The sequence below is a fragment of the Barbus barbus genome (genome assembly GCF_936440315.1).
Source record: "Barbus barbus genome assembly, chromosome: 37".
NCBI classification, from domain to species: Eukaryota; Metazoa; Chordata; class Actinopteri; order Cypriniformes; family Cyprinidae; genus Barbus; species Barbus barbus.
The window spans coordinates 16,531,862-16,547,508 of NC_136715.1; the positions used below are offsets into that span (position 1 = coordinate 16,531,862).

Genomic DNA, 15,647 nt, shown 5'->3' on the forward strand with positions numbered 1-15,647 from the left:
TTATATCTATGAGCATATGTAGATGGCGACTGTATCCAGACACTCAACCTCTCACTGCCCAGTGGTCTGTCAACTTCGTTCTTTATCTCACCTGCCCACACAACAAGCTGCCTGGCTTGATCGATACTCTAGCAGATGTGTGGGACCTGGTCCTCCCTGCAGGACACGCGCATGGAGGCATGAAGTGTGAATCTTTCTTTATGCTATTACACAGATCACATCAGTATGCTGCGAAGAGACGCACGGCTCTAGTGCATCGTACCACCTAGAGTTTGGCATTCAGTACGATCTGTTGTGGAACAGGGTGGTGAAATCACCATATTGAAAGTATTCAAAAGACAAATGAGTAGAATCTGAAGCTTGAAAAAGACTCCTGAGGAATAGAGAATGTGATATAGCGTAAAAAAAGTGACCTTTCAAAGTTTAACAGTTTTGTATTCTTCTGATGAAAGGGAATTCAAGTGCAATACTAATTTACTGTCGCTATTAACACAAAAGTGAGCCAAAAGTATTGGGACACCCCCTTCTAATGAACTACTTTAGGTTTGACTACTTCAGTAATTTCCATGAGTACAAATCTTAATGTTAAAGCATATAATGATATTCTATGGGATTGTGTGCTTCTAATTATTATAGCAACAGTTTGGACAGGACCCTTTTCTATTCTAACATGACAGTGCCTCTGTGTATAAGGCACGGTTCAAAAAGACATGATTGATTCAGTCAGTGTGGAAGAACTTGTCTGGTCTGCAGAAAGCCAAGTCCTGATCCCAGCTGAACTCCTCTGGTTTGACTTTAAATGCAGACCTTGAGCCAAAAACTCATCATATACTTTATGTACAGTATATATATATATATTAGTAGAATAAGTGAGATATATACATACAACATACATACATTCATACATACATATATGTGTGTTACATCTTGAGCCTCAGGCTTCGTGACACACAAAGAAAAGTATATGTACATATATTTCTTCTAAATATTTGTTTATTAATGTGTTAGCACAGGGTTATCTTGATTTAGTGGAGAGGTCATGTGGGCCCCTTGGCATTTGCATCAAATTTGAATAAATCCTCTAAAATCACATCAAGGTGACAGCTGAAGCGAAATGTCACCTGAGGAAAGCTTTGAAAGTCTGTTATTCCAAATTATGCTTGTCTAAACTTATAATGGGCATTCATTTTTGCATATTCGAACGCTCACACAGGAATTGTCAAAGCACTTTTCACACCTGCTGCAGCTTCAAAAAGAAAAAGGAACAACAAAAGTTGTGATTTATGCACAACTTGAACACTGATGTTAGAAAAATGAACACTGATGTTTGGATCAGTGTTCATTTTTTTGTGTCATAGTTTCATCTTTTTACAAAAAAATCCTTTAGCCTGTTTTGAGATACCTAAATGTCAGATAATTTGAGATATTATGAGATACTTTCATTGGAGAAAGCTTTTTATTTTTTCATAACATTTCCCTAAAAATGTCTTACATCTGATCATGAAAAAGGCATCCAAACCTGATTTTGCACTTAAATGGAGCTACATTTTTGGTAAGGTGATCTTTTTGACTGTGATGATGCTGTGAAGTCAGGTCTGGATTCCTACCGTCTACACAGGAGGGTTTGTTCCGTGTTGTTCCGGCCACTTTTCCCGGTAAACACGAGCACTTGACGGTCTGGGAACGCTCCTCAATACGGTTCTTGTTGCAACATCGGTGTGCTGCAATGACCTCACATGTTCCTCCCTCTGTGGATGCAGAAACACACACACACGTACATCAGTGGCGCATATGAGATACATCACCTTTGACACACAGTAAAGATGCACATATTTGAAGAAATACCCATTTCAGCAATACACACCTGAGTTACAAGCAAATCAGTCACAAGTGATGTCAACAGTGGAAGACATGAAACATGAATGCAGTCAGTAAGGAAGGTTTGATTTGAACCTTCAACCTCACCCAAAATCTGACTCAAAATATGAGCAGCAATTACTCAAATTATATTGAGAATCCTAGTCATTTATATTTTCATGTAAATGGTGTACAAGTAAAAAAAGGGTTTCAGCTGGTTTTACTGCTTTAGGGATTAATTATGATTTACAGGGATTAATTACGATGAATTATTATTTGATCTTGCACTATCTACTTTCTAACTTTTGTGCAAAAATGAAAATATAAACAAATACAATATTACATAAACTTCAATCAAAGCTACAATTAAGAAGCTAAGGCTAAGCTAAACGTTTCATTGCCCCTAACACGTTAAAGTACCATATAAAAATCTAAAATATTTAATAAATTAAACTATACAAGCAACAAACACAACTGATATCATTTATATTCTGTTCAGAAATCTTATGCTTTTCCACTTTTTACCCCTTGATGATCATTAGCCATTAGCCATCAATAATATTCAGCTTCTTTTCAACGATCACATAAAAAGACAGATGAGGGGGAAATTTCTTTTAAAAAATTAGATGGGAACAGAACATATTTGCCACAAAAATCAAGATAATTTTCTGTACACAGAAAAGGTATTTTGGAGAGTTTTTTTGGTGTGTGTGTGTGTGCATGTGTGTGTTTTAGACATATTTACTTAAATCCTTGAGGGTTAAAAGGCAATAAAAAAAAATAAAATAAAAAAAATGAAGCCTCGGCTCCTTAATTAGATTAACTTCCAAAGCCATCAGTTAAATAAGCATTAGAGCAAATGGCCCTTGTAAAAAGCCTCTAAAGAGAAAATTATAGGCTCTTCTACAGACTTTTACTGCTGGGTTTTCTGTGTAATTACCATGTATTCTTTCTTTTCTCTGCGTTGCAAATTGCCCTTGAAGCGTGTTGATTATCTTATCTAAATGACAAGCCTTTTACCCTGATGTGATGTAAGCAAGGGCTTTTATGGGAAGTGCAGGAAGGTGAGGGTGCCGTCGTGTTTTAGACAAAGTGGAGACATATAGCACAGTATGACACTGATGTGACTAAATAGGCAAAACTCATTCTTGATAAAAGGCCTCGAGACAGTGCAATTATGAAGTCCTCACAGTCATTATCATGCTCCCTGCCCTTTAACACACACGCTTTACAGGATATCTGGAGCTACATGATATGCACTGCAGCAAAGTGGACCCCATTGTGACAAAAAGAGGGGGAAAAAAGAAAGGGAAAAGGGACCAGAATGCGCAAAAAGCTACTAGTGGGTCACCATAACAATAGAGAGCACCCTGAGGAGAGCTGGGGGATTGATGAGAGGTAATGGGCTCACAGCTCCGCACCAGCCCCAAGACAGGAAAGAACAGGAGAACAGAGGAGGACAGGAGTTCAGAACGGGAAAAGAGCAAGAGGTAGAGAAGGAGGCAGGCAGCTCCCTCGCTGGGCCGGGCCAGGCCTGGTCGGTTGAGTAATGACAGAGCTGTTGGAAGCGCCCCTTTCACACAATTATAAAGCGGCCAGGTAATTCAGCCAGTGGGGTTGCTGCAGCGAGGCCCTCCATCAGATGCTCCCCTTTCACCAACACCCGCGGAACCCCTCTTTATCTTCCCCTGACAGCTGGCCACTCTTATGCTCACACATCCCTCAATTACACCACAGCTCATGTGAGGACATACGAGAGAAACAGAACATACAATGCCTCATTTCCCACCGTTTTGACAGTCAACATTGCTTACTGGCTGATAAGATTCTTTTTTATTTTTATTTTTTTTTATGTATTGGTGGAAACATTTTAGATATACATAGAATATACATCCACCGATGTTAGACATTATTAAATGTGATCGGTATTGGTCAATACAGATTTAAACACACACACACACACACACACACACACACACACACACACACGCACATATACATACATACATACACACACACACATTAAATATATTAGGCAATATCATTTTTTAAATACTCCTCTGTATTTTCTTTTTTTAATATTTGATATATGTCACCCAACATAAAAGTTGGTATTTATCTAACTAATCACAAACTAAATGTGTCTGTGAAAATACCTCCAAAAGATCTTTTAAAGCTATTATTGTGTTAAATGTTTAGCCAGCAATGGCCTAACATAAAGTATGGAACATAAAAGAAGTTAATTTGAGAAATATCTTTTAAGTATTTTAGTTGATGCAATGACAGTTACTAGTAACCAAAACAGCTTTGTTACCAACAGTCTTCAAAATCTTCACCTTCACCTTCATCTTCAGTCTTCACCTTCTTTTATGTTGTGCAAAAGAAAGTAAGTCATTCAGGTTTGACAGAACATGAGGGTGAGTGAATGATGACCGAATTTATTTAGTCATTTATTTTTGGTGAACTATCCCTTTAAGGTTTTTTCTTTTTTAAATTAATTAATTAATTTATAATAAATGAAATGATACTCTAAAAAAAGAAACTAAAACTACCAGCAGGTGGCGGTAAATGTCTTTGAGTCGATTCGTTCAAATGGCTGATTCATTCAGGAATTAAGTAAATGGCTCTCTATAAATGGGCCTTTGAATCATTGGTTCACACGATTCGTTCAAAACGCGGATTCATTCAGAAACTAAACATGCACAACAGTTCTGCTGTGGCTTTATAGGTAATATTTTCATTGTCAAAACTGAACAAAAACACAATATTGTATTTAAAATATAACACAATTTTAACTTATTTACTGAACTGTTGTATCAAATCACATTTGCACTTGTACAAATCTGGACAAAAGCGGCAGTCGTGTGAGTTCTCGCTGCTCGTGTGACATTGCTTCTCAAATAAGTATGAGACAAAAAGACGAGATATGAGACATACATATTATGAATTTATATCCATTTTTTATATTGTACATTGCTGTTACGATGCCTAAATTCTCTTGTAGCATTTAAAATCATCAATTACTTTTTAGTGTTTTATTTCTCTTTACTAAGACAGGATAGTATAGAATTTTAATAGCAACCATTTATCAGTTATCAGCTATAACATAAAGTATATACAGGGTGTACATAAGAGAGGAAATTACAGTGTTCTCATGCTTGATCTGTCTGCACTTCAAATCTTTTTTCAAGCTCCTGCTTCAGGGTTTGAGTGAGCAATGGACAACGAACAGAGCTAGGCCAGTGGTGAACATGATGGCCGTTGCAGCGCTGTCATCAGTCCTGATGTTTGAGCAGGAGGCATCCATTTGTCCGAGCGTGTTTGGCAACACGCATGTCTAGTTTTGACCTCGCATTAAAACATCAACCCCAACACACTGAAAGGATTACGCTCAAAACACTCACTGCCGTTCATGACAGCTCACACTATTACAGCTGGACCTATTACTGCTGTGCTCTTCATAAGCTCGATAACATCCCAGCATTCACAGGAGAACCCGAAACCATGAAACGCCTTCACAAATCCCTCTGGATTCTATTTAACCCCTGTTAACTGCTTGAAATGTCTTATTGACTACTTTACTATTTCAGAATTCCTTCTTATACGTCTTTCTAAGGCAGTTTTCTGGATAAGATTCCCATACTCGTTCAGTCATAGTGAACCATTGCTCCCCATGGTGTTTTTTTAGGAGGTGGATGTCTAATACAGCAGCAATTCGATGCTAGTCATTATTGGGGAACATGGATTTCCATGAAGATGGGAATGGCTTGCCCATTCTTTATGGCTCTGTGCTATACTGAAAGCTTTAAAATCCATGCTATAGTTCATTGATCCAATACTGGTCTAGCAAACCTTGAGATTAATGTTTTCGTCTTGGATTTTGAGTGTTCGGAAAACGAGCTGACACACAAAATGAAAAATTGTGGACCACTACAACATTTGCAAACAAATGGCCATTAATATCTGCAGTGATATTCTGACAAAGCATTCACCTGCTGGAGGTAATTTAAAGCTTTAGCGTCTTCTCAGCCATAAGTATTTGCGAGCAGAGGGAGACAATTCAAAGAGTATAACAAGCCTTAAACACAACAAACTGCTTAAACTGTCGAGCTATTCGGCACTGCAATTCAACCCAGAATCAGCATAAACACCATACGTCAAAGCACTTAAAGTAGGATGTGTTCCTGAATCGAAATTCCTATGAACCAACAAGTGTGTTCTATAGGTACAGAATAGGACAGGAACAGCGAAAGAACATCCAGAATCCAAGTACAGAAAAGCTCTTCTTTATCCTAATAGAAGTTAGGCCATGACACTGACATATGTTGCATAATATAAAATATAAAATACAAAATATGAGTATAAAGATAAAGTATTTCAGTGGATTAGAGAAAAGGCATAATGTAATAGAGGTTACAACACAAATAGAAGTAGAAATATATACATTTCACAAAATTAGAAAAAAAAAAAACAGTAGCTAAAAGAAAAGGCATAACGTCACTTTCTAAATGAAAAAAGCAAAATGAAAATGTAAAATAGGAATATGAAATAGAAAAATTTAACAAATAATGTTTCAGTGGCTTACAGAAGAAGCACAGTGACACAAAAGTAACAAAAATCCAATACAAAAGTAACAAAAAGAGGTTATGCAACAGAAAATTAACAAAAATATTTAGGTGGCTTACAGACAAGGTATAATGACATTTTCAAAACAATTGATGTAAAGAATTAAGCATGAAAGGCACACTTTCTAAATGAAAGGAAATAAAAGTATATAATATAAATAGAACTTAAAATATAATAGAATAAAAGATACAAATAAAATGTACCGCATAAAATAGGAATAAAAAATAGGAAAATTAACAAAAAAACTGAGAACGGATAATGACATTCACGAGCTTGCCCATAACTGCTTGTGTTATTACAAAATGCACATAAAATTTTATATAAATGCATACAAAGAATTAGAATAACACAAAATAAGAATATAAAATCTAGTACATAAAAATTAAGCATACAACATAAAATAGGAACATGAAATAGAAAAATAAACAAAAAATTTCAAAACACAGGAATAAAAACACTTTCTAAATGAAAGAATATAAAACAAGTAGGCTATACAAAACAAAATAGGAATACAAAATAATAAAGATAAAATTATTTAAAACAAAAATTTTCAATAAATTAAACTTGTAGGTCACTGATCACACTTGCTTGTGCAAGACGCTGCTTGGGGCCACGGCCCCAACTCATGATTCTTGGTAACTGGGTCTAGATGATACATAATTAATTGATTTGTGCTACTTTGGGATTGTCCCAATGTTTACACAAGCGTTTGGCATATGTTTAACATGTTACCACATTTCAGCATCTTGATCTAAACAATTGGCCCTCAAATGTCTCCTTGCCCAGAGATAAATCAGACTGCAAAGAACATTTACCGAGCACATTTATCCAGTGACAGTAAAAAGCCGTTCAGTATATCTGTTTTATGTGCACGTCGCTGGCTGAAATCAAAATGTTACACATAAAAGTCTATTTTCTCACATGGCATCTTATTGAGTCTGACTGTAATGACTTGAGGTGAGTCTAATGGAAGCTAATAACGGGTTTAGCAGTCTTTCATTGGGATTTAATGCTTTTTACATCTTGTGGCAGCAGAAGTGTGTGTGTGTGCGGTTGTGTTTGCTGGTTTAATCTGTATGTGTGTGACGGTGAAAGATCAAGAGTGAGGCCAGAGAGGCAGCTTTTTGCACAGCCATCAGACAGGTGGACATTAAACCATCCTGCACTGGTACCATCTGTGCTCAGAGTGAGTGCGGGGTAATGATACCTCTGGACTGTGAGCTAGAGTAATGCTGAATTTCTTAGAGGACAAATGGCCATTCCAGCCCTGCTGCTGAGGCTAAACTCATTCACACCATGTTTCTGTTAGCTACAGGTAATCACTACTTCATTACCTGTGTGTGTGTGTGTGAGAGAGTATGGGCGGAAGTACATCTATTTGCCTCATGACAGAGTTTTTGAGGGATTGTTCACCCCAAAAAACAACATATTTGAAGACTTGTTACTGGACACATTGAACCCCATTGACTTTTACTGCATGAACAAAAATATAAATAAGTTAAAAAATTACAATACAATTATAAAATATAATAAAATGATACATTATATATATATATATATATATATATTTTTTTTTACACAGCGGGGAAAATAAGTATTGAACACGCCACCATTTTTCTCTGTAAATATATCATTCTAAAGGTGCTGTTGACTATATATATATATATATATATATATATATATATATTTTTTTTTTTTCTAAATTTCGAACTTTTCGAACTTCTAGAATTTTGAACTACTTCTTTAAAGGAATAGTTCACAAAAAGAAAAATTTGCTGAAAATTTACTCCTGGGTAATTGGTCCTCTGCAGTGAACGGGTGCCATCATAATATGTGTTCAAACAGATGATAAAAACATCACAATAATCCATAAGTAATCCACATTACTCCCGTCCATCAATTAACCTTATGTAAACTGAAAAGCTGTGTGTTTTCTGAAAAGCAATTCTTTAAATTGTTGCTTCTGGCCGAAATACCTGGCTATAATCCATAATTACGCTTCCTCCAAAAAGTTCATCCCCTGTTGTCCACTCGCATCAAAATCTACCGATATATTTGTTTAGAACTGTTCATTTTCACTTGTGTTTGATTTGTGCATCTCTCTCTCCTGAATCAGACGAGATGACTTTTTCATTGGAGAAAACAACATCATGGACAGAGGACTTTTATTTTAGCTGGAAGCAATGTTTAGAAGTTAAAACTTAATTTGCTTGTTACAAACAGACAACTTTTCACTTCACAGGACATTAATCGATGGACTGGAGTCATGTGGATTACTTGTTGTTTTATTAACAAGGTTCAGGAGGAGCACGATCAGATAATCAATCAGTCCTGCCCAGGTGGACCTCCTTAGCTAATCACCTTAACAAGCACAATACGTGTGTGTGTGTGTATATATATATATATACACATGCTGCGTCCCAATGTGCCGCCCTTAAAGTATGTAGTCTTTTGGTGAAGAAAAAGTACACACTTTTGAGTGTGTAGTAGAAGAGTAGGCAAGCTTTGGGACATACTATCATGTCACACAACTGCGTCTCTGGACCGCTCTGTCGCACCTGTTACATGCACCCTGTCACTGTAAACTGGCCTATCAATCATCTTCTCACAGTTAACATCCTCCATATTTCATTTTAACTTCCTACTGTATTAGAGAGAAAAGAAGTATCGTTGATCTGCCAGTCGCGGGTCTTTCATGCGGAGAACTCTGCTCACATTTTCTGCCATTAGAGTGTTCATGGATCCACACTTCAAAAATCGACCTGAAATAGTAGACCATCCAGGGACTTTTGGCATACTCTTTTCAACATACTGTGCTTTGGGACACACTTATTGTAATCTCACATACTATTTAGGATTGATAGTATGAACATTGGGATGCAGGGACAGCCAATTTACCTCTGTTCCACAACAGTTTTCCAGCATCCCACCTCCACCCCAACTCCTCACTCTTAATCCATTTTCATCCCATACTTGGGATGGGGTGGGGTGGGGTGGGGGGGTGGTTCTCTGGGTTTGGGCTCTATCCCAAGCTCGGAGCCCTCCCTCTGGACAACATGCCAAATATGCTTACAAATTGCTCAATCAAATTATATGTTAGTGCGAACTCGTGAACTGTGGATTATTGTGATGTTTTTATCAGCTGTTTGAACTCTCATTCTGACGGCACACATTCACTGCAGAGGATCTATGGGTGTTCAAGTGATGTAATGCTAAATTTCTCCAAATCTGTTCCAATGAACAAACTCATCTACGTGTTGAATGGTCCAGGTGTGAATACATTTTACGCAAATGTTCATTTTTGGGTGAATCATTCCTTTAAGGTGTAAGTAAAGATAAAAAAGCTTGTTACTAGTAAAATTAAATTGCTTTTGTTTATCTTTCGCTTTCTCTATCTCTCTCTCTCTCCCCTGAGGTTAGGTTAGAGATGGGCCACATCAATCATCAAGAGCAACTCTGGTCATTCTCCCATCAGGCCTTTCTAGACCTGAGGTCATTACAGTAGCGCACATAGAGATTACCTTTAAGAGAATCAATGCTTTAGTGTTTTTGGTGAGTCAAAGGCTAATTAAAAGTACGGTAATGAAGGCGTGTGGAATGGAGGAGTGGGGCAAGGGGTTCACAGTAATTAAAACGGCTCTGACACACTTTACTCCAAGCAACTTTGTTCCTCTTGCTGCCCACATGACATTTATTTCTGTATGTGGATATAGATAGTAACAAATAAAGAGAGTGTGAAACATTATGATCCATTATTATTAATAGCCAACCTCAAAAGATAGACTGGGGCTGGGTGACTGAAAAGGTCACTCTTTATTCCAGTTAATATTTGTTAGAGATGGTTTATTTTTAAAATCAATTTCTATATAGACACTCCAAAAAAATAAATACAATATATAATATCCTTACACTTATTAGAATCATTGCCCATTTGTAAGCTGGTGTGGTTCAGTGATAACAAGAAATACATGACAAGCTTGAAAACAGGAAGAGACGTGTGAATGTTCTTTTGACTCGTTTTCACCTTGTGCTGACAGGAATAGAGTGTCATACCTGACAATCTGATGCACATGCACCTGTGATTTTTAATAAGGACAATTACCTGAGTCTCATATCCATCACTGGATTAACACCGGTCATGATAGGGCTTCTAATGTACAGAGTGCAAGAGAGAGGCGGGTAGTTAGAGGAATGGTTCGACAGAGAGCTGGAGAGAAAATGCTCTGATTGGAAATAACTCTAGTGTGGAGAGGTACTCATTCTCAAATGGCACCCATTAAACTGTAATGTATTGCACAGGCAAAGCACACAACAGTGCAGCTAACCCAGACTAATTCACAGTTTCCATCAAACATGGCTTAATTACAGCGCAGCCAAGAGGAAAGTGATGCTATAAATGCTCATATTTTCTGAAGTTTGCAAACTATTTAATCTTCAACAAATTATTTCTCTCTTCGCCTTTCTCTCTTGCCAGTGAGAACCCAGGAGGGACCTATGCTCAAACTAAACAAACAAATCAACAGGAACAAGACAAACAGATGCATTTCATCAGTCTGAGTCCAAGGAAAAAAGTAATTACCAATTCTTTTTGTTTTTTCTGTGAATCATCAAAAAGGTTGATAGTTAAAATAGATACTGTATATAAATATATACTGCGTAAACACACACACACACACACACACACACACACACACAAAACACACACACACGTACGTTTGGTTTTGTGAAAAGTGGGGACATCCCATAGGCGTAATGGTTTTTATACTGTACAAACTGTGTGTGCTATTGCCCTACACCTACCCTACACCTAAACTTAGCCCTCACAGGACACTGTGCATTTCTACTTTCCCCCAAAAAACCTCACTCTGTATGATTTATAAGCGTTTTGAAAAGTGGGGACATGGGTCAATGTCCTGAAACGTCACCTTCACCTTGTAATACCTGTGTCATACCTGTGTCATTATACAAATTTATGTCCTCATTTGTCACAAAAACATGCACGCGCGCGCACACACACACACACACACACACCCACACACACACACACACACACACACATATCAAAATAGTGTCAAATATGTGTCAAACAATGACAGGATATAATTGTGGCTGAGATAATCTGTTCTTGGGTCAGATATTTGTAGGTCAGACGTACCCGTTTCATATCAACCAGCACAAATCATACATAAGAAATGGTAAAACCAGCTCAGTTTGTTTCAATAATGCATTCAGAGGTTTCTCTTATTGATTAGCATCAGAAATTAAAATCAGCAACACATCTCCCTACAACATGCTTCATCAAAGGGAATATGAACCAGCTGTTATCATGCATTTATGTTTAATAGCTCCAGCTTTCAGGGCTGGCAGTCAAAATGTAACTTCTCATCTTTAAAACACCAATCTGAATTCCAATTCCACATTTAAAAGAAGTACGCATGCACTTCTCACAGCTTAAAACACAGCCAAAAGCCTTTTTTGAGCTCGGTGGAATCATAAGATAACTCTCGACATGTTACTCCCTCTGGGCTGACATTAATTTTGCTCTCTTGACATATTTTTTAAAAATTGTGCTGGGAAATGAAGCGTGAATGGTACAAAGACCAAATGCAGAGTTGTCTGGAGCAATCTTATAGCTCACATTGGCCAGGAAGATTATATGTAAACACAAATCATTCAATCTGAGAGCTCTTGGAGGGATTTTTCCAACACAGAACAATACGATGGCGTCTGCATATTATGAGCCTAACATTTATTATTGCACTGGGAGTTAAAGTGTTACAACTTTATCACTGCATGTTGCAGATAAATGCTTGTTGTTGTGTCATCCTGAGCACACTTTCCACAAGCAGTCAAGATCAGACAAAACTGCACTGTAAATAAAGCAGTTTTATGGGACTTTGTCACAAATAGGCCTACTAAAAAAAAATAAAAATAAAAGAATCATTTGAAACCTGACAATCAGAATTCCCTAAAATGTTGTCCCAATTAGTCAAACAGAGTTATCTGAATGTATAATTTTAAACTGAACAATATTGATAAAATATTAAGGGTTTATGAGTTCCCAGAATGCATTGTAGCATGAATAAATTATGCAGGATTAGTTTTGTTGTTGTTTTGCCCTTATTGTTGATATGATGTTTAGAGCTTATTTTTTACATATCTAAGTACAATACAATCTTTTATATCTTAGATTACAACAACAACAACAGTAATAATTATAATAATAATAATAATCAAAGTACACTGTAAACCAAGATTATTGGATTATGGTTTATGAGAATTTGACTATTTTACTATTACTTTCTACTTCAAAATTTCACATTTAATGTGTTACTTTTTGTTTCTTTGTAATTCTTTGTAAAATTGACAATTGCTGAGTGAAAATTATTTATACATCATTTTTTTTAAATTGGCAATTTCTGAATGAAAACGGTTTACACCCGTTTATAAATTGTAGATCAAATTGAAAATTTGCTGAAAAAGACATCTGTCGTTCTTCAATGAACTTATTGTCTGAATGAGATATTTTGCATTTAATGAATGAACCAATTCATGTCGACAGAACAAAATAGTGTTACTTAAAGCCAATACTTCAGAGAAAAATACTTGAAAACAATAGTTGAAAGAACCAAAAAATCTGAATGTATGAAGTTGAATTTAAGTTTCTCAGCATTACTGTGCCCAGGTCATATGCCAAAGAAGTCTGACACCACACCTGTCTGATGCGGTCTTTTCTTACAAAGCAGCAAAGTCAAGTCAAGTCAAGTCACCTTTATTTATATAGCGCTTTTTACAATGCAAATTGTGTCAAAGCACTGCACAAAACCACCAAAAATTTCCACACATATAATTCCACACACATAAACACATATAATGTGGCACACTGTCCACATTCACATGCCAGTATTTCTCAAGTAGCTCCTCAGAACCCTGGGCCATAGGAGTGACTCAGCGGAGACTCTGAGTCAACATCAACATGCATGAATAGCTGAAGGACCCTATTGGTAAATGCGTTAGAAAAGGCAGTTTGAAGCTAAACATGGTTCATGGTCCTGCTGCAAATTTATCGTCTGTCTCAGAGCGTTTCCACAATGTCAGGATAGCTTGAAGGAACAAATGGTTCATGCAAACGAACATGACATGCAGCCGTTTCCCTGAAATTTCCAACAGCTGTAGAATATCTGTGTTTTTAGACTATACACCCACTCACAGACTCATATGAACGTCTGTGACCTCCTTTTAGTATACATACCCAGAATCCCCTGCAGCTAAGGTTTGCCTCCCCTGAGAGGCGAAACAAGCAAACACATACAAGTAAATACACACTAGCCAGTGGACATATGCGCCAATGGGTGCTCAGATCAGAGAAGCGCGCACACACATTCAAACATAGCCCGAAGCAAACAGAATAAGAGAGCACAGAGAACCTTGGTATATTTCAGACAGAGTCAATGACCTCGTCGCAGCTGAGCAACACAAGTCTTGCCTGTTTACTTATGTGTACACATACATATACACATTTACTTTGTCTCTCACTTTCCCTACTTGTAGTGCCAACAGCATGAACGGGAGCTTTACCAACCTGATCTCACAGCAATTCATACATATTTTTTGAGGTGTACAAATTCATATGACCTCACTCGTATTGACATTCGTATGACTTTTGCTATATCGCACGTATTTCTCGAGTTTGTATGAATTTGTACGAATGACCTACCCCTAACCCAACGAGAGAGGTCGTATGAATTTGTACGAATTAACCACTTCGTAAAATACGTACGAATTAGTCAAGAAATTGGGTTGGCTTTAAAACCAATAACACATTAACGCAGCTTTTCTGCATAATCTTGTCTTACCTCTTTTTATCTAGTCTTTTCATAAATACCACTTCCTTGTACTGTTTCCACCAATAGCCTGGTTCTACCAGATTATTGAGCTCTCAAAAAATGCCTTGTGTGCACACGCAGTCCCTGCTGCATCCAGACTAGTCGTAAAAAGTAATGGAACTGGTAATTACACCAAAATAAATGGGCTCTATCAATCCTTAATGAGTGTCACAAAATAGCTGTACATGACCCACGCTGTCTTACGAAGCCCCTAGCACCAGAAGTTACTATCAATACTAACACTAGCATGAAATAACCACAGCCTGCTGAGACTTCTGCAACAGGCCTTATTAAGGAAACTGCAGAAACAGAGAAAAAATGATGCCTCGCACATCTAAAGAGAGGTGTGCACCAAACCTCATATTTATATTGGTGAGGTTACACTGAGGTCAAGAGCTGACGGTGCATTATGGGATGCCTGTTACTCTAAATGGAACTGCAACATTCACACATCTTTTTTAGACATTTAGGAAATTTAATTTGGGCTGGGACACTGCTGTAAAGAACTGCAGAGAACTCAAAACTGACCCGCAAGATGAGGAATGGCGCCGTGTAAATAGAGTTCAGCACTAAACTAAGAGCATGCTCATAATGCCAATACATATTTTACATAATTTCTTCAGTGAATCAAGGTGCTAAAACAATGCAGACAGTGCTTGCAAATAAACATTATCAGTAATTGCGAATTCCCCTCCTGACCATTTTGACCATACATAATGAGAATAACTGCTCAATGTAAAAACAAAAACAACCATGAATACATTTTATGTATGCATGCCAACATTTGCAGTCTTCTCATCAAAAATATGACCTAAATCTGTTCTCATTTAAGATATAAACATCAGAAAAAGTGGTTGAAAAACTCCCTGCATTCAACTTACAAAAACAAACTTGCAGCTGAGTTATACATGTGTGCCTTGAATATACAAAATCCATAAATTAATCCAGATCAATCCAGATCAATTTATGGTTTATACATAGTTGTCTCTCTGAATTAAGTTGGGATATGAGAAGTAATGTAACATCGAACAAAATTATAACAACACATTAACTTTAAATGTCAAACAAAAAGAGTCCAAACTTACAAAAAACCCATTGAATAATGGAACAACTCTCTTAAAAAGAAAGCTTCTTTAATTGGCATTTATGGTTCCATAAAGAACCTTTAACATCCATAGAGACTTTAAGTTCCACAAAAGATTCTTTCTAATGGAAAAGGGTTCTTTGGATTTTTAAAATGTTCTTCACACTGGATTCACAGGAATGTTTACTAAAAGG

The 15,647-nt window shown here is 36.9% G+C and overlaps 1 protein-coding gene across 2 annotated transcripts in view; it reads right to left on the bottom strand.

Annotated features, from left to right (window-relative positions):
• The window catches only part of LOC306857151 (chemokine-like protein TAFA-1), a gene marked incomplete at both ends in the record, with an annotated part of 154,599 nt that overhangs the window by 19,205 nt on the left and 119,747 nt on the right, over window positions 1-15,647 (bottom strand). For both annotated transcript variants that reach the window (XM_079396891.1, XM_079396890.1), the window contains one exon: window positions 1,608-1,748. In XM_079396891.1, coding sequence (XP_079253017.1) covers window positions 1,608-1,748 — 141 coding nt within the window. The remainder of the gene's footprint in view (window positions 1-1,607; window positions 1,749-15,647) is intronic.